This window comes from Peromyscus maniculatus, chromosome 17, assembly GCF_049852395.1.
Source record: "Peromyscus maniculatus bairdii isolate BWxNUB_F1_BW_parent chromosome 17, HU_Pman_BW_mat_3.1, whole genome shotgun sequence".
NCBI classification, from domain to species: domain Eukaryota; kingdom Metazoa; phylum Chordata; class Mammalia; order Rodentia; family Cricetidae; genus Peromyscus; species Peromyscus maniculatus.
The window spans coordinates 46577386-46605361 of record NC_134868.1 but is presented as its reverse complement, the minus strand read 5'-3'; the positions used below and the strand labels follow the sequence as shown (position 1 = coordinate 46605361).

The window sequence follows — 27976 nt, the reverse complement described above, 5'->3', positions numbered from 1 at the left end:
CCCCGCCCCTCTCCGCCCCGCCCCGCCCCTGGGGGCGCGCTCCCGACGCCCGTCCGCCGCGCGTGGGCGCGCGCCCTAGCTCGGCCCCGCTGCTGCTGCGGCGGCGGCGGCGGCGGCTGCTGTGTCTCTCCCCAGACGTCTGTCTGGCTCTCCCTGGCGCTCCGCACTGCGCGTGCGCCGACGCCGGCGCTGCCGCTTAAAGAAGCGGCTCGGTGGTTTGCCCGAGAGGAGTAAGCGAGGCAGTTCCCCGGAAATGAACTCTGGTCCGTCCCGCGGACTGGCACGGTAGTTCCTCCTCCTCCTCCTCCTCCGCCGCCGCCGCCGCCGCCGCGAGGTACGCGCCCCCCTCTCTCCCCCCCGGGCCGCGAGCGTGTGCCAGGCCACGCCCCCGCATAGGCCCGCCTGGGGGCGGGGGGTGGGGAGGTGGGGGCGCGCACGGCCGGGGCTCGGCGCCGCCTGGGGCTGCGGGGCCGCGCGCCCCCGCGCCAGGGTGGGCTCCGCGCGCCGCCTGCCCCCGGAAGCCTGCGCTCCAGCCCGGGATCGCCCGAGCCGGCCCCCCCCCCCCCAGGCACAGGGCGAAGGTGGAGCGGCTGACGTGGGCGCGTCTCGGTGGCTGTGGGGGCGGGTTTGGCCCGGCTGAGGAGAGCCAGCCGTGCCTCCTTTGGAGCCCCCTCTCCCGCAAAACTTTCCTCGAAGTGAGAGAGGGTGGACGCCAGTTCACCAGTGCGTAAGGACCCCCCGCCCCCTGGACTGTCCCTAAGGCCTGTTTCTCGTCGAGTTGGGAATTGGCTCCATTGAGGTGCATCCTTGTCCAGCTTTCGTTTACTTATTTTTTTTTTTAGACAGTCGTTGTAGGGTTTTCATAGACGTTTTTAATGTGGCGTGCAGGAGAGTGCATAGGACGTCCGTGTTTGAGGGATAGTAATAAAATGAATTGCCGGGTTCTCAAGAGTTCCTCCGCCCATACCATTTCTAGTCCGATTTTTGTGACAGGCACTTCATTGCTTTCCCTTTTAGCTTTCCCAGATGAGCATGCATGTAGTAGAGTTTTCCTTTGTCGGAGCTTGAACTTTTATGAATGGACCCATGTTGTGGGTTTTGACTTTTGAATGATATTAAATTACCTGCAAATTCCCACGATTGTCTAGTATTCCATTGTGTGACGACAGCCTTATATCCTTATATCCTGTTGATGTGCACTTCGTTCCAGTTTAGGGCGTCTCAGAACAATGCTATAATAAACATTCTTCTACCTGGACCTTGATGCAAAGGCATTGGCGTTTTCAAGACCCCAAGACACAAGATACATGCTTTGGAGTCGTAGGAGAATTGTGCATTCAAAAGGTATGCCCAACTACCAGGTCATGTAAATTTTGATTTGAGTGCTTCAGAAGTTAGCTTCCCAGGACACACCTTCACTTTGTTTTGCAGTTCCTGGAGCCTCCCCCTTCCCCATTAGAAGTGGGTTTTCTCACTGAGCGCTTAGAACAGCATTGAGTTTCTTAATGGTAACTTTTAGTGACTACTGCTTAATGATCACATGTAATCGATCATTTTATAGATGGGAAAAAATCTTGGGCTGAGGATGTAGTGCTAGTTCATTACCCAAGCAAACATCAGGGCTTGAGTTCAATCCTTGGTACCAAAACCAAACAAACAAACAAATAAATAAATAGTAAATCTTAGCTGAAGCCTTCTCAAAGGTTTTTCTTGCACACATTCTTCGCACAGGAGCAGAAATACCTTTAGAAATCCTAACTGACTCTCCCCTGCCTGTCACTTCTATGTGGGTGCCCCTGGATCTTTGTCAGACTAGTGTTCCCACATTCCATACTAAACTGTTTCTGTAGAACCTGTGACACCTTTCATTGACTAAATCTTGTTGGGTAAGTAAATAGTAAGTATATGTTACATTGACTTGGGCCTTGCCGAAGGGACTGTGGGATTTATAAAGTAACCACATGTTACCAATGGATAAAGACCATAGGTGTCAGCCTTGCTGAAGGGACGGTGGTATCTATAGAAACCACCTTTTCTCCGGCTGCTCAGGCGGTCAGGGCTTTGATACAATTGATTTAAAGTGTGTCTTTTCAAGTCTTTGAGTCCAAGGTGCTTTCATGCCTGATGTATCATTACTGGTGTTTACTTTGTGCTTCGAATTACTTTTCAGGACAGAATTTACATTAAAAGCTTGAAAGTAACTGCAGAAGCCACATGACCATCAAGTTACTACATGAACCTGGGGGTTGGGGAATGACCAAATTTCCTTTGTTATGGGAAATTCTAGAATTTCTTCCTTTTCCTGTTTTTTTTTTTTTTTTTTCCTCCTCCTTTGGCCCATCACCCTAACCCTTTTCTCCAGCAGTGTTAGGAAAAGACTCAAGACAGGTGTGTGGAGACTTCTCTGAGCTGTCTTTGTAGGCCTTACTCAGGTGCAGGCTAGTTCTCAACCACAGCAGTCTACGAGCTCAGGGGAAGGCGTTGTCATTCCATACGACAAATTTTGGATTTGGTTGTGAGCACCCATGTCAGATGAATGTGTTCGTGTCTTTCCACAATTAAACTCTCGAATGACAATAGATACACAAGGTTCGGTGACATCAGCTTGCCATATAGTCCCACCTGCTTTGGTAATCTGGCTGCGGCAAAAGTGGGATCTTTCTTCCAGTCCTCACTAGTAGCCTTAACTCATATCACAGCTCACAAGGCACAAGTAACTATATCTATATGTCTCTGTATGGTTTACAGTTAAAGAGTCTGCAGCAGGGCTCTGAAGATTTCAGAAAAGGGCTGAGAGAAGCTGCATCGATAGGTCATGAACCAGACCAGTGCCAGGAGGGAGTCAGGCTTTCAGAGTGAGGCTGGAGTCCAGCTGCAAGGTGAAAAGCCAGACTGGGTGCTCAGGAAATGGGGGTTCCTGCCTACGTTCAGGTGGGGGAGCAGGCTGTGTATTCTGTGTCGATAACGGACCAAGCCAAGCCGGAACTCCAGGGCATTAGGGAGTCCCCTGCTTGTTGCTCTTGGATGTGTACATCAATTATTAGACCATAGGTGGTTGTAGGGCCCTGTCATCCTAGTGTTAGAGGTACTGGCTGATTGTGTGTGTCAACTTGACGAAAGCTAGAGTCATCAGAGGAAGGAGGTTCAGCTAAGGAAATGTCTCAGTGAGATCCAGCTGTAAAGAATTTTCTCGTTTAGTGATCAGTGGTGGGAGGGCCCAGCCCATAGTGAGTGGTTCCATCCCTGGGCTGCTGGTCCTGAATTCTATAAGAAAGCAGGTTGAGCAAGCCACGGAAAACAAGCCAATAAGCAGCTTCCTCTCCATGGCCTCTGCATCAGCTCCTGCTCCCAGGATCCTTCCCTGTTCAAGTCCCCATCCTGACTTCATTCAGTGATGAACAGCCGTGTTGAAGTCTAAACCAAATAAACCCTTTCCTCCCCAATCGCTTTTGGTCATGGTGTTTCGTCTCGGCAATAGAAACCTTAACCAAGGTCTATTACTTTATTGGGTCCAGGTGAGAGAGTTACATTTTCTGTAATCTGCCATGTTGGATAAGTTCTTGTTCCTGGTTTCCCTGATATGTTTTTAATGTGCCCTTACACTTTAAATTTATTCCAAATTCAGTAATAGTATGTCTCCCTTTCTATTTCCAGGGATAATTCATTTATTAGTCTGTGCTGGGTGGGGCCTGACAGATGGTGCTGTTAATGGGTCTACCCAGTGGCTTCAGTTAACCAATTTTCTCAAAATGGATTGCTTAAGGTATAACATAGGAGAGATGTGAATAATGATAACAACTGTAATGCCTCAACTGATGTGCTTGGCTTGCAAAGCACTGCTTTCTCTGATTTTTTTTTTTTAAACAGGGTTTCTCTACATAGCCATGGATGTTCTGGCGCTCACTATTTAGACCCACTGGCCCCCAAGTCACAGAGTTCCACCTGCCTCTACCTCCTTAGTGCTGGGGTTAAAGGCATGTGCCACCACAACCGACCTACAAATACATATTTTTTTGAGACAGGTCTCACGTAGCCCAAGCTGGCCTCCAATTTCCTACACAGCTAAGGATAACCTTGAACTTCTGAACCTCCTGTCTGTACCTCCTCGGTATGTTTATGTGGTGTTAGTAATGGAGCCCAGAGCTTTATGCATGCAGAGATGCACTCTACCACCTAAACTACATTCCCAGCCCTGACTTTATGCATGCAGAGATGCACTCTACCACCTAAACTACATTCCCAGCTCTGACTTTAATCCTAGCCAGGGCACTTCTGATTTAAAGAGAGAATACCTAGGAAAGAACAAGTCTTAACTGGTGACCTGACCTGTCCTTAGAGTATCTCAAATGCCTGCTTCCCCCAGCCTCAGCCAGGAGTAGTTCATTTGGCTGTTTTCAAGTGAAAATACTAAAAGTAGAGTGCGCGTGCTCTCTCGCGCTCTCTCTCTCTCTCTCTCTCTCTCTCTCTCTCTCTCTCTCTCTCTCTCTCATTTCCTTGTATGTAGCTTCACAATGGGAATTTGAAACTTGTCTTTAAAAAGCTCCTGGTATATGAGTGTAAAGTTGAGGAAACCCACCCTTGATGCATTTCTTTACTCAGGTTTCTTCCGCAGGAGGTAATTAGCAGCTAATTCAGATCCATTTCAAGGATATTGGTTTTTCACACTTAGAATTTTCTTTTTAAGAGAGATTTAGTATTTTCTTCTTAAGACAGAGTCACCAGATTAATGATTTTGGATAAAACTTTTTTTTGAGACGGGCTTATGTACCCTAAGCTAGCATCGGTTGTGTTTTGCTGTTGCCACATATGAGATCTTGAACTTCTTGATCCTCCCATCTCTGAGCTGGGGATCCTCCCTAAGTGCTGGGATTTCAGGTGAGGGCCGGTTTATTTTGTGGTAGAGATTGAAATGGGTTCATGAATGCTAGGCAAGCACTCCATCCTGAGCCCTGGACCAACCTTTTAAGCACACTATTTTATATAAATGCAGAACTTTGTTTATACTGTTACATACTTAATTGACTATCCCCATCATTCCTCTTTAGTTGTCATAGAAGTTTGGACATTACAGTTTTGTTCACTGGGGCCCTGGGGAGAATTACCCGTGACTGACCTACAGTGTAGTTGGGCTGTCTCCCATCATCCTTGTAGTATCGGGCGCTGTCATTTTTCCCTAGACTTTGGGAAGGGGTTTGATGTCCTCCCCCTTGACTGCAGAAAAGCTTGGGGAGTCCGTTTTACTAAGTTCTGTGTGCACAGCATGTGCTGGGTAACAGGACTGTAGAGGACTCTGTTTCCTCCTTACGGGCTAAGACAGGGCGATTAGGTCTACCTGGAGACTTTATTTGATAATCAAGACTTAGAAAAGAGCAAGGGTAGGAGAATGTCTTTCCTTAAAGGAACTAAACCTAAACCGAGAAAATGTCCCAATTTATTTTTGGTTTTGTTGCAATTTTTTTTTTTCCACCTTTGAGACTGAGGTTTTACTTTGTAGCCCAGGCTAGCCTGGAACTCATCATGTAACCCAAACTGGCTTTGAACCTGCAGTGATCCTCCTGCCTTGGTCTCCATGTACTATTACACTCCATTTTATAAAGTCCTGGAGATCCAACCCAGAACTTTGTGTATGGTAGGCAAGTAGTCTACCAACTGAGCTACTTCTCCAGCTCTTAAGGATTTTTAAAATCTTTAAAAATACATATATGGGTGATAAAAAGTAGATTCCTTAAAGAAAATAGCATTTCATCTTAGCCAAATGATTCTGGCAAATTAAAAAAAATCATTAGTAGGGGAATCTTAACTGAAGTTATAATTAATGATACCTTCATTGAAAGAGCATGCTGTAATTATTAGAGATGTTAGAAGTAAGCCGTACTTCTATTGCTTTCATTGATATATTTCATTTTTGATATATTTTAGACCTGTAATGGCCAAACACTACAGTGAAGTTCCAAGTTTGCAACAAGATGATTCAGTTATAGAAGGAGTAAGTGACCAAGTGCTTGTGGCGGTGGTGGTCAGCTTTGCTTTGATTGCTACTCTCCTGTACGCGCTTTTCAGGTGAGAGGAAAAGAAGTGATTTGAGGAATGTGTCTTCCTAAAGGTCAATGACTCTTTGATTCTTCCTAGTAATAGCTGGTCTCAGTGACTCCATATATGGTCTAAAGCATTTTATTTTCTATTAAGCTTTGAATGCTACCATATTTTTTCCTTACTTACCTGGGAATATTTAAATTCATAGTTTCCATTTTGATTAAAATATTAATATTTCCTATGAGTGTATCCTAGTTTAAAAAATTTTTTTTTTTTTTTTTTTTTTTTTTGAGGCAGGGTTTCTCTGTGTAGCTTTGCGCCTTTCCTAGAACTTGCTTTGGAGACCAGGCTGGCCTTGAACTCACAGAGATCCGCCTGCCTCAGCCTCCCAAGTGCTGGGATTAAAGGCATGCGTCACCACCACCTGGCCTTTCTCCCCCCTCCCAATGCCGTTTATTGAAGGAGGGAGGTTGTTTTTTTTTTTTTTTTTTAAACTAGCCAGGCGGTGGTGGTGCACACCTTTAATCCCAGCATTCAGGAGGCAGAGCCAGGCGGATCTCTGTGAGTTCGAGACCAGCCTGGTCTACAGAGTGAAATCCAGGACAGGGACCAAAACTACACAGAGAAACCCTGTCTCGAAGAACCAAAAAAATAAAAATAAGAATTTAAAAAAATGTTAATAATTGAATCCATCTAGCCAGTGGTATGGATAATCCTTGCAAAATAGTTAGAAAAAGTGAACCAAACCAAACCAAAGACAAAAAACCCACCTCATTACTGATAGCAGTGCTCTCCTGGCCTAATCCCATTCTTTTATATTAGCTGCCAACTTCTTGCTTCTGATTTTCCTTTATACTTGCTAAGATGTTAGTGGTATGCTCATGTCTTAGTTTGCTGTGATAAAGACCATGACCAAAAGCAAGTTGAGGAGGGAAGGGTCTCTTTCTTTGTGGAGCTCTCAGGTCACACTCCATTACTGAGAGAAATCAGGATAGGAACTTGGCAGGAATGAAACAGAGACCATGGAAGAGTACTGCTTACTGGCTTGCTCCTCATGGCTTGCTTAGTTGCCTTTCTTACACCATCCAGGCTGAGAGATCAGAGAGACAAATGAACAAGCCACTGCCTTGTCTCACCTTGCCAACTCCATGAATCCTCTGACTGAACGCCTCTGAGTCCTCAGCCAAAAGCTCTCCAGTCAAAAACCTTCAGTTCCTGTCTCCTTGTGCCTTATGTACCTTTCTCCACCCAGCCACCACTTCCTTCCTAGTACTGGGATTAATGGCGTGTGTGCTTCCCAAATACTTCGATTAAAGGTGTGAGATCTCAAGTGCTGGGATTAAAGGTGTGTGCCACTACTGCCTGGCTCTGTTTCTCTCCTAGACTGAGTCAATCTCATGTAGTCCAGGGTGGCTTTGAACTCTCAGAGATCCAGATGGATCTCTGCCTTCCAAGTGCTAGGATTAAAGGTGTGTGCCATCACTGCCTGGCATCTATATTTAATCTAGTGGCTTGTTCTGTTCTCTGATCTTCAGGCAAATTTTATTAAGGTACATAATATGTCACCACATTTGTGTCAAGCTGACAAAAACCAACCAGCACAGTTAGTTTTGGCGTTTTTTTTTTTTTTTTTTTTTGCATTATTTAACTTTAATTTCTGCTGTCTTCCCTTCTCCTTAAATGTGAAAAAACAAGAGAAAGACCTAGTTAGGTATGGAAAAGTGTTCAGATGTATAATATGTAGAACTATCTAACTGCTTATTTTAAAGAAACTTCACAAAAGAAATGTGTTAATTGTTCTATACATTACTAGGTTGCAATAAATTCCCAACATACTGGGCATCTGGATTTTATCATTTATCATTTAAATAGTAGATTTGGGAGGAAGTTGTCATAGAGTAGCCTAGAATACACAATCCTGGAATTGGAGTATGGCTGTATATCATCAGTTACACTTGTTACATTAAGTTTTTAAGATTTTTAAGAAAAATTATATATTGTATGTATATGAGTGCTCTGTCTGTGTATATGTCTGCAGGCCAGAAGAGGGCATCAGATCCATAATAGATGGTTGTGAGCCACCATGGTTGCTGGGAACTGAACTCAGTACCTCTGACAGAGGAGCCAGTGTTCTTAACCACTGAACCATCTCTCCAGCCCCCATATAGTTCTTTTTCTAAAATTAAAAAAAAATATATTTTGGGGCCTGGATGATGGGTCAGTGGGCAGATACATTTGCCATGCCTGATGACTTGAGTTCAGTCCCAGAACTCACACGGTAAAAGAGAAGCAACGCCTGTAAGTTATACTGTGGTCTACACACGTGTGCCATAGAGCACACACCCATACACAGACACATATGTACGCCATGCACAAAGTAAATGAGTTTTGAAATTATTAATTATTGTTCATGGGTTTGGAGCATACTTGCCATGGTGCACATGTGAAAGTCCGAGGGTAACATTGTAGTTAGTTCTCTGTTTTCACCTTGGCATGGGTTCTGGAGACCCAACTCAGGTCATTAGGCGTGCACAACAAGTGTCTGTATCCACGAAGCCATCTCATCAGCTTGTGGTCAAAAATTAGACTAATAACGCAGATGGATTAATCTGATAGTTTTTTTTCAAAATTTACTGCATTCTATCCAACAGAAATGTACAGCACAACATTCATCCAGAAAACCAAGAACTAATCAGGGTGCTTCGAGAGCAACTTCAAACAGAACAGGTATGGTTATGTAGTATGTATGTTTATGTAAGGGGATGTTATAACTTCCTTTTATATGCAGTGTTGAGGAGTCATTAGAAAATAACTTCTGAGGACTATCAACGTCTTTACTCCTTACATTACAGTATATTGTTTTTCAGGTTATATAGTTTCACATTAAGCCTTTTTTTTTCAGACAGGGTTTCTCTGTGTAGCCCTGGCGGTCCTGAACTCACTCTGTAGACCAGGTGACCTCAAACTCACAGAAATTCACCTGCCTCTGCCTTCTGAGTGCTGGGATTAAAGGCATGTACCACCACTGTCCAGCTGACATTTTCTTTTGTGGGTATTGGAGGGACAATAAGGCAGTCTCATGTATTCCTGTCTGGCCTGGAATGTGATCGGTAGTTGAGGATGCTCTTAAACTCCTAATCTTCCTGTCTCCACCTGTGTCTCAGTTACTTTTCTATTATTGTGAAGAGACCAAGGCAACTTATAAAAAAAAGGCATTTAATTAGAAGCTTGCTTTCTGTTTCAGAGGATTAGTTCATTATCATCATGGTGGGGAGCATTGGCAGCAGGCAGGCAGACATAACTCAGGAGCAGTAGCTGAGAGCTTACATCTTATCCATAAATTGGAGGCCGAGTGGGAGAGACTGGGCCTGTGATGGACTTTTGAAACCTCAAAGCCTACCCTCAATGATATACCTCATCCAACAAGGCCACGCCTCCTAATCCTTCCCAAACAGCTCACCAGCTAGAGACCTAGCATCAAATTCTACATGAGCCTATTGGGGGCCATTCTCATTCAAACCATCAGAACCTCCCAAGTGCCACCAAACACAGCATTAAATTGACTAGTCTTCATCTATACAGATACATGCATAATTTTTATTAACTTGCTCTAAAAAGAGAATAATTTTTGTATTTGTTGTTGTGTAGAAATAACATTGGCCTTGACTGAAATGAAGTAGAAACTTTTGTTTGCTTGTTTGTTTGTTTGAGACAGAATCACGTACTCCTGGCTAGCTTAGAACTTGCTGTGTAGACCAAGCTGGACTCAAACTCAGAGACATACTTGCCTCTGCTTCCTAATCCTGGGATTACAGGTATACGCTACCATATTAGGCTTTTGTTGTTAGATTCCTCCTTTTCTTTAAATGATAATTTTTTTTTAATTTTACATCCTGACCACAGTTTCCCCTCCCTTCTCTCCTCCCATCCCCCCCATCTCCACTCTGACCCCCATCTGCTCTTCCTTTGTTTCTGTTCAGAAAGGGGCAGGACATTCTTAAAAGGTAGAATTTTTTTTAGTTTAATATTTAAATATTTTAATATTTTCTTTTTGTAACATTAAGACTGCTGTGACTATATCACCTTGGGTTATTTTAGTAATTTGGTGCTGTCTTAAGAAATATGAAAGTCTAATTATAATTTCTAAACATTGTATCAAAGTTCTTTAATTCAATTTGTAGTTAAGTTTATATTTACTAAATTTGATTTTTTTGTGATAATTGTTTCATTTAAAAAATTGTAATACCTATTTATTGTATGTATATAAATGTTTTGCCTCATGTATGTATGTGCACCATGTGTGTGCCTGTTGCCATGGAATTCAGAAGAGGGTGTTATATCCTCTGGAACTTGATTACAGATGGCTGTGAGCCATCATGTGGGGTCTGGGAACCGAACATGCATACTGTAAGAAGAGTTGATGCCTTTCACTGCTGAGCCAGCTCTCCAGTCCCTTGAAGAAGCTGTACACTTTGTGTTGGTGCTGGGTAGTTTTCCAGGTCCTTAGGACTGCAATCGATCCTGTCAGTGGGGTCTTGGCACTTATATTTCAGAATGATCTTTGATGTGTGCTCTTGTACGAGTCATTTCTCTCCACACTGCTGTCTGTCTGATCACAACAGTGATGAGACCAAGGCATATGCATATATGTCTATATTTGATTGCTCTGTGGTGTTTTGACCACAAGGTCTCCTGTCGCCCAAGGCTGGAACTTGTTAGGTAGGGTCGCTTGAGTAACTTGGACTTCTCATCTTCCTGCCCCCACATCCTTGCTGTTGAGATTGCAAACATGCGCACCCGAAAAGCATATTAACATTTACTATCATGACTTTGTGAAGGACCAAGTTAAGTTACCGACAGGGTTCATTTTTTTCTACCTCTAACAGTAGCGAGTCTTCACCGGAAGTTTAATTCTGTGCTTGTAGAGGTAGAGCAGGTAGGTATGCAACACTTATCTGAGGGCAGCTGTTAAGTGAGAAGGCTGTAGTAAATGAAGCAGACACACACCTGCAGTCTCAGCGTTGAGAGGCTGGGGTAGAACTGCTGTATTCCAGGTCTGCCAAGGCTACGTAGCAAAACACTGTCTCAAAAAAATTTTTTTAATGAATACTAAGAATAATAGTTTGATATTCCTCTTTTGATGGTATTGAGGGCCTCACGCATGCTAAGTGGGTGCTCTCCCACTGAGTTACACTGAAGCCTGATGTTTCTTTATTTTTCTTTTTTTTATTCTCTCATATATTACATCGTGGCTGTACTTTCCCATCCCTCCCCTCCCTCCAGTCTTTCCCCCAGATCTGTCCCCCACTGTCCCTCCACCTCCCCTCAGAGAAGAGCAGGCCTCCCGGGACATCGGCCTAACATGGCATAACAAGCTACAGTAAGACCAGGCTTGAGGAGGCAACCTACTAGGAGGAAAAGAGTCCCACAAGCAGGCAAAAGAGTCAGAGACAGCCCCCTGCTCCCACTGTTAGGCATCCCACAAGAACACCAAGATACTCGGCTGTAACATCTATGCAGAGGACCTAATATCAGACCCCTTCCCTGATCTCTGCGAACTGAGTCTGGTCCGTTGATTCTGTGGGCTGTGTTCTTGTGGTGTCCCTGACCCCTCTGGTTCATCCTATCCATCCTCCCCTCCTCCTCAGGACTCCCCGAGCTCCAACTAATGTTTGGCTGTGGGACTCTGCATCTGCTCCCATCAGTTGCTGGATGAAATCTCTTTGGTCTCTTGACGATTCTGCTATGAAGCCTGGTGTTTCTTATTCTCTAGTTTATATATGAGCTTGTGGAACTCAAAATAACGTATGCATTGTAATAAAGTAAAAGACAAACTCTGGGTTAATCTATATTTTGTTTTCAAATTGTGTTTAGGAAGGAAGGTGGAGGCCAAGCAGTTTAAATAAAACAGTGAAACTTTGTAAGCTTCTCAGTCTTGCAAGACCTTAAACTACTGTGCATGTGTAATTTCTGTTCTGAGAGGCGTGTCTGTGTCCTCTCACCAGGATGTCCCTGCTCCTGCTCGGCAGCAGTTCTACACTGAAATGTACTGTCCAATCTGCTTACATCAGGCCTCCTTTCCTGTTGAAACCAACTGTGGACATCTTTTTTGTGGTAAGCAAGCAGTATCACACTTGGTTAAAGTGACTAGCCAAGACCTATGTGTGTACATAGGCTGGACTGATAGCTTTCTTTTTATCACATCTTCTATTTCCTGAGAAAAGCAGGTTGCTTCTGATGTCCTGCTATAGTTGCTATCCAAATGATAGTATATTATTTAGATGGTAAATATATTAAGGTCTGAGGATGTAGCTCCGTTGGTAGAGCGCCTGCATATCACGCACTGGATCCTTCGGACTGTATAAACCAGGCATGGTGGTGCATGCCTGAATCCTAGTACTCAGTGGAGGAAGGAGGGTCAGAAGTCAAAGTCATCCTCAGCTAGAGAGCAAGTTCAAGACCAGCTTGGGTTACATCAATGTAGTAGAATATTAAGGTGTGATACTTTTGTTTATGCTCTGGAATTTGTTTAATGATGCAAAAAAGTGCGTTATATTTGTTTGATTAAATAAAATTCACCTGCGGTCAGGAGGCTGCGTCAGCAACTAGCTGACAGGAAGTGGTAGGGCAGAGCCAGGGGGAGAGGGGCTTTTAAGGGGGGGCTGGGAGAAGGACAAGGTTTTTTTGGGAGATTTGAGCAAGGAGAGGAGGAGTGACTTGCCATTCAGCCTCTCTGAGGAGCAGAATTCTCCCTTAACCTTTGAATCTTGAGTTGTTTAGAGGGACAGAGATCTAGATAAACTCCCTAGGAAGCTCTGAAAGAGTCAGTGCCTGAGGGAAGAGAATCCCCTCAGGCTGCAGCCTTTGGAGTCAAACAGCTGCAGCCGAGGAGTTGCAGTGGCTGATTAGGACAGACATGGCTTAAAGAAAGACGACACATGAGAAAAACAAAGTATATGCCCATGCATGTGTGATAGTATACACACAGACAGACAGGAGCTAAGTCATTATTTTCTATTTAGTGTGTTAGCACTTGGGTTCCAAGCTTTAGGAAAAAAGCAAAACTCATTAAGCTTCTATATCATGAGCACTATGTTTCTTGGAAGAATAGTTCAAGTTTCCTAGTAACATCATAGGCCCACTGAATCCTCCAAGTTTTGTCAATTTTATATGTCATTCAAACTTGCCATGGTGCCGGGTGGTGGTGGCGCACGCCTTTAATCCCAGCACTCGGGAGGCAGAGCCAGGCGGATCTCTGTGAGTTCGAGGCCAGCCTGGGCTACCAAGTGAGTTCCAGGAAAGGCGCAAAGCTACACAGAGAAACCCTGTCTCGAAAAACCAAAAAAACAAAAAAACAAAACAAAAAAACAAAACTTGCCATGGCAAGATTGTACTCTCAAGAACTAAGCCACAAACTTCTACTGCCTGTCTTTATTCTTTCTGTGTGACCTTAAGGAGTTGGAGATAGAGAATGAGAAACCTATAACACACAAAGAGGGAGTATTTTCACATTCATTATCAATGAGAGGTACCTTCTATCTCTCATTGGCGTTCCTGGTTCCCAGAAGACTTCATAGAGAGTATCAAGATACCATTATTTCTTATTATGTCCACACAAGGTTGGGAGGTGCCCACTGTGACTGGAAGCATAACACACTTAATCTCATCCAGACTCACAAATCAGAAACTGAGGCTGAGAGAAGGCAAGAAATTCTGTAATGGGTAACCCAGCCATCAAACAACCTAGATCTGTCTTTAAGCTCTGTGCTGAACTCTGCTTTGATTGGTGGCTTACAGAAGATGAACACTCTTAAGAGCTGCCCCCAAGTTAGAGATGTCCAGTCATTAGGCCTATTTTTCAGTAATAGTATTCCTTTCTGTTAGTTGTAAGTTGAATAACAGTGTTTTTATGTTTTACCCTTTGAACCTACAGACACTACATAAAAATGTCCGAGTAGGATATTAGAAGCAGTCTATATAATATATATATATGATACATCTTGATTATTCCCGTATGCTCTGAATTTTTCCTTCGAGACAACACTGGAGCATATCTTGGTCCTTTATTAGTATCCTCCCTTTTGTGTCTTCTGTTTGACTTCATCATAGAAGTCTTACCGTTTTATTATTGATATTGCTGTGTTTGATAGGAATATTTGAAATCCCTACCATGCAGTGCAGTTTTCCATACATTGTGCTTATTATACTGAATCTAGTTCTGTGTTCCCTCAGCCATTAATTTCAAACTCCCCAAAATTTTGTTCTTAAATCTTGTAGCCCTGGCTGGCCTAGAACTTGCTATGTGACCGGACTTGCTTCAAACCAAGAGATTCACCTCCCTCTGCCTTCTAAATACTGAGACTAAAAGCATATGCCCCCAGACCCAGCTGTGGTTTTAGTTTGGATTTTTTTTTTTTTTGAGACAATATATTGCTTTGTATACCAGCCAGGCACTGAACCAACTGGCATTTCTACCTCAGCCTCCAAAATGTTGGGATACAGGTGTGCACCACCTTGTCCTACTTCACTAAGGGTTTTAGCCCAAGTCCCTAACATATGATAAAACACTGAATTATCTGTGGAATGTATTATTCACCTTTGCCAAGGGAGGGCGGTTCTCTCAGAACTTTGCCCAGCCCTTCTCTGAGCTCTACTCAGGATCTTTCAGCTTTTCTTTGTTTGGGTGTAAGACTTTCTGTGTTTGTGTGCATTAGTTCAGGTGTCCTGGTGTGTGTAAAGACGTTAAAGGACAATCTCGGTGAGCCCTTGCCTTCTACCTTGAGAGAGGGTTTCTTGTTCACTTCTGCATATGCCAAGCTAGCCGGCCTACAAGCTTCTGCCTGTTCTCCCGTCTCCACATCCCATCTCTAGAGCACCGAGATTACAGACATGTGCCACTGCATCCAGCCTTGCATGGGTTCTAGGGGTCTGAACGCAGGTCCCCAAGCTTAGAGAACAAGTGCTCTGTTGACTGTCGCATCTGCCAAGCCCGGTGTCAGTCTTTTAACTGTCTTGGGAATGCTGAAAAGTAGCAGGATAAGAAGGATCAGCTGGGGGAGGGAAGCTCATGGCCATCAGGAGAGACAGCTTGCTGCTCTCAGACCTGTGGTAGGTATTCCTAATCCACCTGACCTGCCTTCTGAATCTAGACAGGACCTTGATCACCTTCCCAGCAGGTGTTAGCAGTCTGTGAGGCTTGGCAGGCAAAATGAACTTATTTGCCAACTCAGGCGTAGCCGATTGACTGAGTGGATAATCCTGGCAATTGAAAGATGGCTGTATTGTGTTCTTGCTTTTACCTCTGGGTCTGAGGTAATAGGGTAGATTGCTTCCGATATCCTGCTCTACTTGTTAGGTACGTTTTTCTTTTGAGATGGGTCTCGTGGATCCTAGATTGGCCTCAAATGGGCTGTGTAGCCCAGGATGACCTTAAACTTCTAATCTGCATTACCTCCCAGGTGCTGAGATTTCAGGCATGCACTACCATGCCTAGTTTCTGTGCTGAGGGGGATTGATAACCCAAGGCCTTGTGCATGCCAAGCTACCACTCCTCCAGCTGAGCCATGTTACACACATTTATTTAGTAAATTCAAAAGTAAAAAACTTGTTATGCAATTTCTCAAAATTCTTTGGACAGTAGTTCAAGTATGTTAATACCACTTGTGTCCAGAGTTCTTAGGTCAGTAATTCTATTATGTAGCAGAACACCTCTGCTCCATTGCAGTAAGTTAGAATAGCAACAGCAACAGAATCATCTTATTGGCATCTATAATCTACATTATTTAACTCTGTCAGGCCTCTGAGATTTTGTTTTTACAGTTAAGTAGATTCAGAGAGATTGTGACCCAGATGACAGTTCAATCATTTCTTGCACAGATGATACTTAAGTATCTTTTTCTGTGGAGGGAGAAATGTGAATTAAAAACATCAAGCATCTAATAGCAGATGAACTGAAGCATTTAATCTGCTGACTCATAGTTCTTCAGTGAAGCCAAATGGTGTTACATAATTGGCAAAATAAGGACACCCACACCCTAGCTTCAGGAAAAGATACTCGAGATTAAATGCGTGTAATGTCTGTCAAAGTAGGTTGAATTCTGGGGTGAAAAGGTCATAGATAAAGCTAAAACATGGTATCAGATGAAAATAATATCACTAATAGATTAATTTCTGTTTTCTTTTTGTGTATATATGCACCTGTGTACATATTTGTATGTGTACAGGTTCATGTGTTTGTGTACACAGACATCTGTGTGTGTGTATACACATACTCACACATGTATGTGTTGAGGTCAGAGATTGGTGCTGGTATTGTTGCCAATCTTGTTTTTTGTTATTGTTTGTTGTTTGAGACAGGGTCTCTCTGTTAATGTAGCTTTGACTCTCCTGGAACTCACTTTGTAGACCAGTCTGGCTTCAAATTCATAGAGATCCACTTTCCTTGGCCACCTTAGTGTGCTAAGATTAAAGGTCTGTGCTACCACATCTGGCTTATCTTAGTTTATACAGTCCCTCCCCCAACCCAGAGTGTAGTGATTAGGTTAGACTAGCTGGCCATCAAGCCCCGATGATCTGTCTCTTATGCTGAGGTTACAAACCTGGCCACTGTAGCTGGTTTTTATGTTGACGCTGCAGAGCCAAACTTGGGGACTAATGCAGCTCCCTAACTTCCTGGTCTTCCTTTGTTTCCCATGGATGCTGGGGACAAGCCCTTCAGCAACTGAGCTATCTGTATAGCCCCAAGTTTTGCTTTCCTACAGGTTTTGTGTGAAATTAGAATGCCCAATGTACTTAATAAACTCTATAATTAACACAGAGCTCCATGAAGGTATAGGCGTGAGATGATAGTTGAGCTTTTAAATTCCTCTTGAAGTTGGTAAATTGGCTGTTCCCTAACTTGGTCAGCTTCTGCTAATGCGAGTGGTGACTCACCAGTGTTCTCACACCCTTCCTCTCTGCTCTAACTCTTGTGTATAAAGAACACACGTGCTGGACCCAGGTTGCTCTGTACAGATCCAGTCCTTTTCATTTCACATTGCACAGTTGAAGACTAGCTGTCTTCTGATTTGAGTATGTCACTTTGTTTTCCACAATTGGATTGCTATTGCTTCTTCTAAATTCTGACTTAGAGAGGTCAGAGTAAGGACCATGGGCTGGGAATGTAGCTCAGTTAGTCGAGCACTTGCCTAGCATACATGAAGCCTTCTGTTTGGCCCTTTAAAAGCATCAGACAGTAAAAGTCTTCATGTGACTGGGTTGAAGTTAAGTGTTTATTTACTGAGTGCCCTTACCCACTTTTGAGGTCTTCTTTGAGGCAGGTTGCTATCTTTGGTTGTTTTGTTGTCCATGAATGTGTGAGTGTGTGTGTGTGTGTGTGTGTGTTCATATGAGTATACATGTATGGGGGTGCTTGTGGAGGCCCATGTTAACCTCAGGTGTTGGTCCTCAGGATACTGTCTTCTTTTTCATTTGTGTGTGGGGGTGTGGAGGTGGCTGGGTGTGCATGCATGTGGTGGTGTCTTCCTCAGTCACTCTCTACCTTATTCTTGAGATAGAGACTCTCACTCAACCTGGAGCATGCTCATTTGGCTAGGCTGCCTGGCCAGCAAGGCTCAGGAATGTTGATATGGCCACCTTTTCTGCTTTGGCATCTCAGGCACAAACTACAGAACCTGGATTTAAACAGTAATGCAAAATGAACGTGAGTACTGGCATCAGAGTTCTCATACTTACTCTGACTTTACACACTTAGCCACCTCCCCAGACCTGACCTTTTCTCTTTTTTGAGGTGAGAGCTGGTCCTCTTACTGTCATGGAGCTTACTAGGTAGGCTAGGCTGGTTGGCCAGTGAACCCCAGGGATCCACCTGTTGTTGCCTTCCTAGTACTGGGATCCCATGTGTGTGCCACAATGTCCAAATATTTTACCTTGGCTCTTGGGAGCTAACTGAGGTCTTCATGTTTGTACAGCAAAGACTTGACTGATTAAGCCATCTCCTCCTCCTCATGAATATCACCTAGTACAGTAAGTTCTTCAGATATTGAACTAGGATATACATTTTATCAAGGAAGCCTAGTATTTCAGTGGTTTGGTTCTCACTTTTTGGAGTGGCAGGGAGGAAAGGTTTCATGTAGCCTAGGCTGGTCTTGAACTTGCTGTGTAGTTGAAGTTGATCTTAAACTCCGGACCCTCTCACCTCAACCTTGTAAGTGGAGGGATTATAGCCACCACATCTCACTTAATTTGTCTTTCTAAACCCTTGTTATTGTTGAGACAAGGTTTCACTGAGTAACCCAGTGTGGCCTCTAACTTGAAATCAGCTGTCTGTGCTTTCCCAAGTACTGGGATTATAGGTATGTGTCACAAAACCCTGCTGGTTCAGTGAACTCCTAAAAAAAGTATTTTTCAGCTACATCAAATTTGGAACAAAAAGTATCTGACAGTTTATCATATGTAATACCATGATTATTCTACATAGGAAACTATTTTCTATGAGGCCTCAGTAACTGAGGGGGTTAATATTTGCTTTTTATTGTATAAAAATGTCTGTTGCTTAATTAGTAGCTGAAATAAAAATGTTTTTTAATAGTTGGAAATGATTGCCAGATTTTAATTTACCTGAAGATTTGGTTGGATGAAATAAAAATGTCTTCTAGGAATATTTAATAAACAATATAGATGAACAATGTACTAAAACAGTGTTTTAAGGAAGGTAATGCTGTTAAGTAGTTGAAACTTGACCAGCCTGTATGGACTTGGAAGCTTCAATGTTGATATTTTCTTATTCCACTAGGTTCCTGCATCATCGCATACTGGCGCTATGGGTCCTGGCTCGGTGCGATCAGTTGTCCAATCTGTAGACAAACGGTAGTGTTCTTCTATATAAAGCGTCACTTATGTTATTCATTTCATAAATATTAGCAGGTGTTTTGTTTTAAAGTGTTTTATGTGTATGTGCCTGAGTGTCTATATGTGCAGCCTGTGTGTTCAAGAGCCCACAGAGGTCAGAAGAAGGTATTGGGTCCTCTCACACTGAAGTTATAGTGACTATGAGCTGCCATATTGGTGTTGAGAACTGAACCCATCTGCAGGAGCTAAGCTTTCTTAACCACTGAGCCATCTCTCCTGCCCAATATTAGCAGTTTTAAAATTTAAATTGAGCTACATTTTCAGCCAAACTACATTTTTACTAACTGTGTCTATGACTTCACTAATTTTTTTAAAAAATACATTAAAAATCATTATGGTATCATAAAGAAAGGAATTATATTTGAAATCCTATAGTTTTAGTGAAAAGCAAGTGATAAATGAGTTTGTCCCAATTCCTAAGCCTTTGTTGTATGACCAGCAAAGGAATAAATGAACCAGATAATCACATGATAGCATGATATCTCCTGCATACTCTTCTCTTTTGGAAAAATATGTTCTTCCTTTCAAAAATATTTAAATACGTGTGCCATTTTCTTTGAACTTTAGTAGTGAAACTACACAGGTATTCTTACAATGTGCGCATCCTTTGTTCTAGCTATCATTTTCCCATTACTGTTAGAGCAGGAGAGCCAGATTTTCTTGTTTCCTTTTTATTTCTGTAGTCACAAACTTGACCTCATTCACTTTTTCCTTTTTCTCACATGGCTAGAAGTAAAGTTGATTTCCCCCCCTCACATTGTTTCTGTGACTAATTTGATGTGTGACATAGGCAATCAATTTGCCATAAGCTAACTGCCAGTAGCTCTTACCTTTTGCCAGAAACATGGAGGCCAGATAGTGTATCTTGAACTGAGTTCCACCATGTCTTAGCCAGTGTTCTGTTGCTGTGAAGAGACACTCTGACCATGGCCACTCTTATAAAGGACAGCAGTTAATTGGGACTTACAGTTGAGAGGTTTGTCATCCTGGCGGGAAGCATGGTAGCACACAGGTAGACATGGTGCTGGAGAGGTAGCTGAGAGTGCTACATCCAGATTCGAAGGCAGCCGGAAAGAGAGCCACTGGGCCTGGCTTGAACATCTAGAACCCCAAAGCCCACCTTCAGTGACATACTTCCTCTAACAAGGCCATGCCCCCAATCCCTGTCAAGTCGTGCCACTCTGATGGCCAAGCCTGGAAATCTCTGAGTCTGTGAGAGGCATGCCTATTCAAAGCGCCACACATGGTTCTGCCCCTCTTTTTGACTTCACCCATCCATGGCCTTCCTAGGGCGTGGGCATGCTGCACTGAACACCGAGGAGGGACGAGTAAGGCGATGACGCTGTCTTGTCGGATAGCTATTGCTTCCGTAACCCTAGTCCTTCCACCTGCAGGCACGACAGGAAGTGCTGCCGTGCCTCTTGTTTCACCAGACAAAAGGCTGCGGAAATGAGGTGCAGGCTCCTGTCCCCCACTAGAGTACACTTATCACTCCTCTCTGTCCGTGAACTTGAAAACGCTTCCTTACTCCTCAGGTTTACTGGACATCCCAGGGGAAAGTTTATTTTTGTTGTAAAACCACCCGCAATACCACATAACAGGCGGTGTAACAGGCTGGACTCCCTGATTCTCTTGTAAATGTTGAGGTCATTCATGGTGAAGCTATGTCCTCTCTTTTCCCATGTGTGCATAGCACTAACACAGTGCCTAGCTCACAGGAGGTGCTCAGTTAATATTTACTGAAGGATTACATTCATTCATTCATTCATTCATTTTGAGACAGCCCTGGCTGTCCTAGAACTCACTATGTAGATCAGGATGGCCTTGAACTCACAGAGATCTGCCTGCCTCTGCCTCCCTAGTGCTGGGATATAAAACATGTGCTAAACCTCCTGACAAGACTGCATTTTTTTTTTAAAGAAACAATTCAGGCTTTTAGAAAAGAACAGTTGCAAGAAGGAAAACACCATGAGGGTTAAATCTCTAAAGATTTGATTTTTTTTTTTTAAAGATTTATTTATTTATTATCTATACAGAAGAGGGCGCCAGATCTCATTACAGATGGTTGAGAGCCACCATGTGGTTGCTGGGAATTGAACTCAGGACCTCTGGAAGAGCAGTCGGTGCTCTTAACCTCTGAGCCATCTCTCCAGCCCTAAAGATTTGATTTTTAAGGGTTAAAATATCTTGACATTTAGGGGTTAATCATGCTAGAGACTTAAAATTATTGCTTTATAGCAGAGACTACATTTTTACTAACAAATCCGTAAAGGAATGGATGACTGTGTCTGCTGTTGATAACATTCGCTCACTCCTTCATTTAACTGTTTGGAAAATAATCCATCAGTGGTTTTCTTAACCCGAGGAAGGATAAAAACATCTAGAATGATTCAAAACTAAGCCTATTCTTTTTTTTTTTTTTTGGTTTTTCGAGACAGGGTTTCTCTATGTAGCTTTGCGCCTTTCCTGGAACTCACTTTGGAGACCAGGCTGGCCTCGAACTCACAGAGATCCACCTGGCTCTGCCTCCCGAGTGCTGGGATTAAAGGCGTGCGCCACCACCTCCTGGCTTACCTATTCTTTTTTTTAAAAAAAAGATTTATTTCTTTATATACTATGTATATGAGTGTGCTGTCTACATGTACATCTATCTTGTAAATCAGAAGAGGGCATTGGATCCCATCATAGATGGTTGTAAGCCACCATGTGGTTGCTGGGAATTGAACTCAGGACCTCTGGAAGAGTGAGTAGCCAGCTCTTACTCATTGAGCCATCTCTCCAGCCCACTAAACCTGTTTTGAGTCCCTTCCATTTTATCTCATTATATTTCAGTGATTATTCTTTACATATTGTTATGTTCTTAACTATACTTACTTTTCAAGGTCCCTGTATTGTCCTGAGGCAACAGTCTGCTGTCTTTACCATGGCCATGAAAGTAGCAAAACTAATCTTTGTTAGTGGTCGTACCAACACTTATATCTGCTTATTACAAAAGGAATTGGTGTTTTAGAGTCAGGCCATACAGTACTGTAATTTCTGTACTATAAGAGCACTCAAAAATATGTCGAATGTGAGTAAAAATGAGTCAGTCATTCAGAAATGCTTAATCTTTTCTCTGAAAATGATAGGTTTATATTTTTATTTTTTTAAATATTTTTAACTTTGTTATTGAAGGTTTTCCTATCACCCTTTTATCTCCAAGTGTATGTTTTCCAGAGAACTATGAGTTTTAGCCCCTGATATGGGTGGGAAAATTAATATTAGAGTAAGTGTTTAGATGTGGAACTCATTTTTATCTTGGGGAGTTAAAATTTACATTTTGTATTACATTTTACGGTAAGGCAGTAATTATTTACTTGTTCCCCCATGTTGCCTTTATTCAAAGGAATGAATGAAATACACATTCAGAAGCTTTTCTCATTCTCTTGAACAACACACAGTGAAAAAGTAATAATAATGGGGCAGCAGGTGTAACAGCTTTTTCCTGTAATACGCAGGTAACTCTACTCCTAACAGTATTCGGTGAAGACGATCAATCTCAGGATGTTGTAAGATTGCGTCAAGATGTTAATGATTATAACCGGAGATTCTCAGGGCAGCCTAGATCTGTAAGTAATGGTACAGCAGGTGCCAAGTCAGACAGTCTTTATGCTTCGTTTTGTAAAATCAGATTTACAACCGCTCTTGGACGATACAATGTCTTATGCATTTTGGACCAAGTTTGAACCATCATCACCAGTCCCTGAGTTAGAGTTTTTTATTTTTGAGACAGAGCCTCACTATGTCTGGAATTTGATATATATCTAGTCTGGCCTTGAAATCACACAGGTCTACTTGCTTCTGCCTCTCAAGTACTGGGATTAAAAGCATGTGCCACCATGCTCAGTCCTTTCCTGGTTTTGACCTAGCATTAAAAAGTTTTCTTTTTGTATATGTATGAGTGCTTGCATGTGTGTGTGTGTGTGTGTGTGTGTGCACCACTTGCATGTAGGTGTCCGTGGAGGCCTAAGAGGACATTAGGACCCTGGAACTGGAATGGTGATTGTGAGTGCGGGTGTTGGAAACTGAACCTAGGTCTTCTACAATGATGACAAGTGCTCCTAACCTCTGAGCCATCTCTCCAGCACCACGTTATTTTATTTGTTCTACACATATCCTCTAGGGACACCTCTGCCCTGCATAAGTGTGCACACACACCTTAGTGTGTTCTTAATGTAAAGTACTTACCCCAGGCCTTGTGGAGCAGACGCGTAATCCCAGGTATTTGGGAGGCTGAGGCAGGAGGATCACAAATTCAAGATGAGCCTTAGCAACTTGATGAGGTGCTCTCTGAATAAAAAGTTAAAAAGAGATCTAGGGATATAACTCAGAGTAGAACACTTGCTTACCAAGGCCCTGGGTTCAATCCCCAGTGTTACAGAACTGTGTATAGTCTGGCCTTTTATTGCTTATTTATTATTACAAAGGCCTTTCCTGTACAACATCTTTAGTAATTCTTCTGGAATTAAATACTCAGTTATTGTTCAGTTATCTCTAGTGTGTTAGAAAGTTGTAACCCAAGGTCACCTCATCTGATAATTGATTGCTTTTGAATCCAGCCCAGATATATCTTGATAGTATGTCTGGCACTTGGGAACAAATCTCAGACTATAAGCCTGTATAATATTTTTTTTTTTTTTTTTAAGACAAGGTCTGCAGCCTAGTCTGGTCTTTGAGATATTGTTGATTCTCCTGCTTTCCCATCTCCTGATGCTGGGAATTACAGTGTGAACTACCATTCCTGGCCTATGGTTTCTTGGTTCATTTTGTTAAGTCAGATTATTGATAACTTGAGTTTTGCATGACTTTACTTAGAACCACTTATCTGAGTTTTCAGATTCAGAGTATTTGCATGGATTTTTACAAATAGAGCCTCCCAAATCTGAAAATCGTAAAATCATAAATTTGACATTCTGAAATCCAAAACATTTTGGCTCCAGTTTTAGACTTTAGAGCCTTTTATCTTTCAGAACACGTCAAAATTATGTAGCATATAAAGTATCAGACTTTCAGATAGCGTGTACTCAATCTATATCCCACATTTTAAGCACTTTGGTACTTTATTATTTTTTAGTTGTCTATAATAAAACATGTTTTATAAGAATCTACTAACTAAACTATTTTTAAGTAAAATGCATAATTGGAAAATCTGGTATTAAGTGTGTGAAACACCTTAATTCATCTTAGTTGAATACATTGTACAAAATTTTATTACTTTTTAATTTGATATATTAGATGTTAAATCGTAGTACTTGTTTTTCCTCCTTCAGATTATGGAAAGAATCATGGATCTCCCCACCTTGCTGAGACATGCATTCAGGGAAGTGTTTTCAGTTGGGGGTCTCTTCTGGATGTTCCGAATTAGGATAATGCTTTGTTTAATGGGAGCTTTTTTCTATCTAATATCGCCTCTAGATTTTGTACCTGAAGCCTTGTTTGGAATTCTGGGCTTTCTAGATGACTTCTTTGTTATCTTTTTGTTGCTTATCTACATCTCTATTATGTACAGAGAAGTGATAACCCAAAGACTAGCTAGATGAGAAAAATTAGTTTACTAGAATATCCGAGCTTATATAAAAAATCCAACAAAAGGATCCATGGCAGTATCAATCACCCAACTATTATTTTATAAGCTTAAAGCTTTTGGTTATCATTTGACAAATGCCTAACAGTATACAACTGGAATTTTTACATAATACAGGTTCTAATGTTAAGATGAGATTATAGTGATCTACAGCTTTATCTCAATTCTGTGTGTCTGTAAAAAAATATGGAACCAATTGAAAAAGGATACTTTGTTGTTTTCTTTTTCTCCAAATTGCTTAGCTTAATTAGATACATAGTTTAATATTGCTAAATGTACAAATCCTCCTCCTCAGTGGGTACCCATACAATAACAGAGAACTTTGTTTTTGTTAGCGTCAGATATTGTATGACACTAGGGAAAGCCAGTGTCTCGTGTTTCCTAAGCTTTGTGGACCTGGAGCAGCTCTGCCTTTTCAGTTTTGTCTGATTCCTTGTGATCAGCTGAAAAGGAAAGAAACCTCAACTTCCTGATTTGACTATATTTCAGTCTATGGGACACTTTAATCAATAGGAGAATTAACAAAGTGAAAACCGTGCATCTGCTGGAGACACTTTTGACATTCAGTTGTGACATTTAACCAAGAGTTGGCCTTTTTATAGAAACAACTATTAAAGTAACTTGTAGCCAGTTGTGATGGCTTTGTACTTGTAATTTCTGCACTCAGGAAGCTGAGGTAGGAGACTGCCCAAGTTCAAGGTCTGCCTGGGCTCTATAATGAGTTCCAGGTCAACTTGAGCTTTAGAGTAAGGTCCTGCTCAAACCAAAAGCAAGGCTGTGGGTAAAGGTGCTTGCTGTTAAGCTTGACAACTCAGGTCCGAACCCTGGGTCTCACATAGTGGAAGGAGAGAACAGATTCTATAAGTTGTCCTCTGACCTTCACATGTGCACTGTGGCCCATGTGTGTGCACACACACAAAGTAAATAAAAGCAATTAAAGAGAAAACATGAAAGTAGCTTGTAAAGGGAACTTATTTTGTTTTAGGAACCTAAGTAATATTGCAAACACTTAGTAGTTTGACACATTTTTGAGGAAACAGGATCTTCACTTCTGTTGGTGTTAGGGCTTTGGGGAGGTAGTAAGAACAGTGTTTATATTTTACAAAGTATGAATTAACTCTTGCAGCAGAATGAAGACATTTGATTAGTTGTCTGTTGCCCTGAAAATGCAAATACTATCTTGTAGGTGGCAATATTTGGCCCAGATTCATCATGTCTTGGGCAGAATGAGGAAATGTGTAGGAGATGACTATATGGCGAGGTTCACTTGTTTTCTGATGGTCGTGACACAGAATGTAAGGCCTGTGCTTCTCTTAAGTGTGAGATCCTCATTCCAGCTGACACTGCTTACTGGAGAGCAGCCGACAGGAGCGTGTAAGATGATGCCCAGAGATCCTTTGTCATCTGAAATTATCATTGTCATTGTAGTCAGCATCAGTGTGTGTATTTAGGAACAGGACATAAAGCTAAAATCTGTCACATCCCCAAATTAATCAAATTAGCTGCCAAATAATGAGATTCTGAATGAAATGTCAATTTGTTCCCAATTTAGAATCAAGAGAGCTGTTGTCTGCCATTAGAAACAAAATACCAAAAAACAACACTTAGATATAACATGATCAATGCAATTTCTCATAACTTTTACTCTTATCCGTAGGGAATTTTCTAAGCAAGGTAGGATGTCATCAGCTTCCTGTTTCAGAGATGAAATCTTCATCCTGTGGATGAAAAATTTTTGTTTTATTTCCTAACGTATAATGGAACTAGTGATATTTAGATAGACATGAAAGCTAGTTTGAGGAGAAGCTGGAATTCTTTGGAAGTCAGGTTTTCATAATTATTCCTTCACTGGAACAGTTTTGGTGCTTCTGAGCAGAAAGCTCAAGAAGGGAAATTCATCAACGGCCTCATCAATCTCGAGTGTATACTTCCAAATCAAGTAAGAGTGGCACACACCGTAGAAACTGGCCACTCATCGCTAACTTGGAAAGCTGTTGAATAGTAGGAGCTTGTTACCAGACTGGAAAACATTTTTTTTTCCTTTTAAAACACCTTTTCAAAATTCAGTGTGGGCTACCGACAGTGTGATTTTCTGAAATGATTTTATTTACTGGCGTTCTGTTCCAGATGTCAGTTCTGTAATATTTGGAGTTACTGCTAATACCTGGGAAGGGGTATGCTGTACAAAACCACTGTGTGACTGATGTCTTCCTAAACCAAAAGGGAACATACTGATATCTCAGAATCTTCTACCTCCCGCTCCCTCCTCTTTACTGATCATTAGAGATCCATGCAAAATCAATTGGAAGTTTTTAAGCAAGTGCAGTCAATCAGTGTTTTAAACATCACAGTGATACGTCTGTGCTCAGAGGTCATGAAAAGCAGCAATCTGGCTTTTTAACAAAACATAGTCACAGAAGAGATGGTGTAAGCCCAGAACAGACAACAGTCTGAGCAGCTTTCTGGGAATGAGAAGGGAAACGCAGGTTAACAGCTCCCTAGAACAGGGGTTCGGCCGCCTGCCACCCTCAGTGGTCCACAGGACAGCGAACTGTTCCCGGGGCCCGCCCACGGCTGTGCAGATGCCTACCTCAGGCCGTGCAGAAGCTCAGAGGCTTCTCTCAAGTTTGTGATGTGGAGTTTGTTCAGAGTTTATTCTTTGGAATAAAAATAGTGTATCTGAAATTTAAGTTGTTATGTTTATTTCTTTGTTTACTTTAAAATTTACAACTCTTCAAAGACCACAGTCACAGTAGCTTTTAAAACATGTTGTGCCGGGCGGTGATGGCGCACACCTTTAATCCCAGCACTCGGGAGGCAGGAGGATCTCTTTGAGTTGGAGGCCAGCCTGGTCTACAAATCGAGTTCCAGGAAAGGCACAAAGCTACACAGAGAAAACCTGTCTCGAAAAAACAAAAAACAAAAACAAACAAAAAAAAAACATTGCATATTAATATTTTACTCTTTACAATATTCCATACATTGTATATCTTTGTTTTTGTACATATAAATTCCTTTATAGATCTGTGTCCAAAATAATATCCACTTTATTGTAATTTATTTACTCAGCGCTAATTTTGGCTATACATTTTTTATATTTATGCTGCAGCTCAACTCAGTATTAATGATGAACTACAGGAGGGGAATTTTCCCTTTCTCATTTTTGTAGGGTAGAATGTGATGTTTTTACACATTTGTACGTGATCAACTTAGGCTGTGAACATCGCCCATCACCTGAACCCAGAAACCCTAGGTCCAGTGTGAGCACAGGAGAGACCAGGTACTGAAGAGATGGATCAGTGGTTAAGAACACTGGCTGCTTTTCTTCCTGCCTTTATTGTCTAAGTGCTGTGATTACAAGCATGGACACCATGTCTAGTTTGTGGTTTGCTGGAGATTGAACTCGGGGCC

At 42.2% G+C, this 27976-nt stretch overlaps 1 protein-coding gene across 6 annotated transcripts; it reads left to right on the top strand.

Annotated features, from left to right (window-relative positions):
* Window positions 1-54: 54 nt before the first annotated feature.
* On the top strand, window positions 55-27255 carry Rnf170 (ring finger protein 170). Of its 6 annotated transcripts, none has more exons than XM_076553584.1 (8): window positions 55-334; window positions 1211-1344; window positions 5920-6060; window positions 8685-8760; window positions 12039-12147; window positions 18827-18900; window positions 22440-22550; window positions 24252-27255. In XM_076553584.1, the coding sequence occupies exons 3-8, from the start codon at window positions 5927-5929 to the stop codon at window positions 24519-24521; spliced, it is 774 nt and encodes a 257-aa protein (XP_076409699.1). In that variant the 5' UTR covers window positions 55-334; window positions 1211-1344; window positions 5920-5926; the 3' UTR covers window positions 24522-27255. The 6 variants fall into 6 exon arrangements, with proteins under 6 accessions (XP_076409699.1, XP_076409700.1, XP_015856985.1 ...); XM_076553585.1 differs by having other exon boundaries at window positions 99-334; window positions 1216-1344; XM_016001499.3 differs by lacking the exon at window positions 55-334 and adding an exon at window positions 488-723.
* Window positions 27256-27976: the final 721 nt, after the last annotated feature.

Bases quoted from the DNA above. Each gene is read 5' to 3' on its own strand.
- Rnf170 (XM_076553584.1), top strand. From the start codon at position 5,927: ATGGCCAAACACTACAGTGAAGTTCCAAGTTTGCAACAAGATGATTCA. The intron at 8,761-12,038 runs GTATGGTTATGT...TCCTCTCACCAG, and splicing joins AGCAACTTCAAACAGAACAG to GATGTCCCTGCTCCTGCTCG. The intron at 18,901-22,439 runs GTAGTGTTCTTC...TGTAATACGCAG, and splicing joins GTCCAATCTGTAGACAAACG to GTAACTCTACTCCTAACAGT.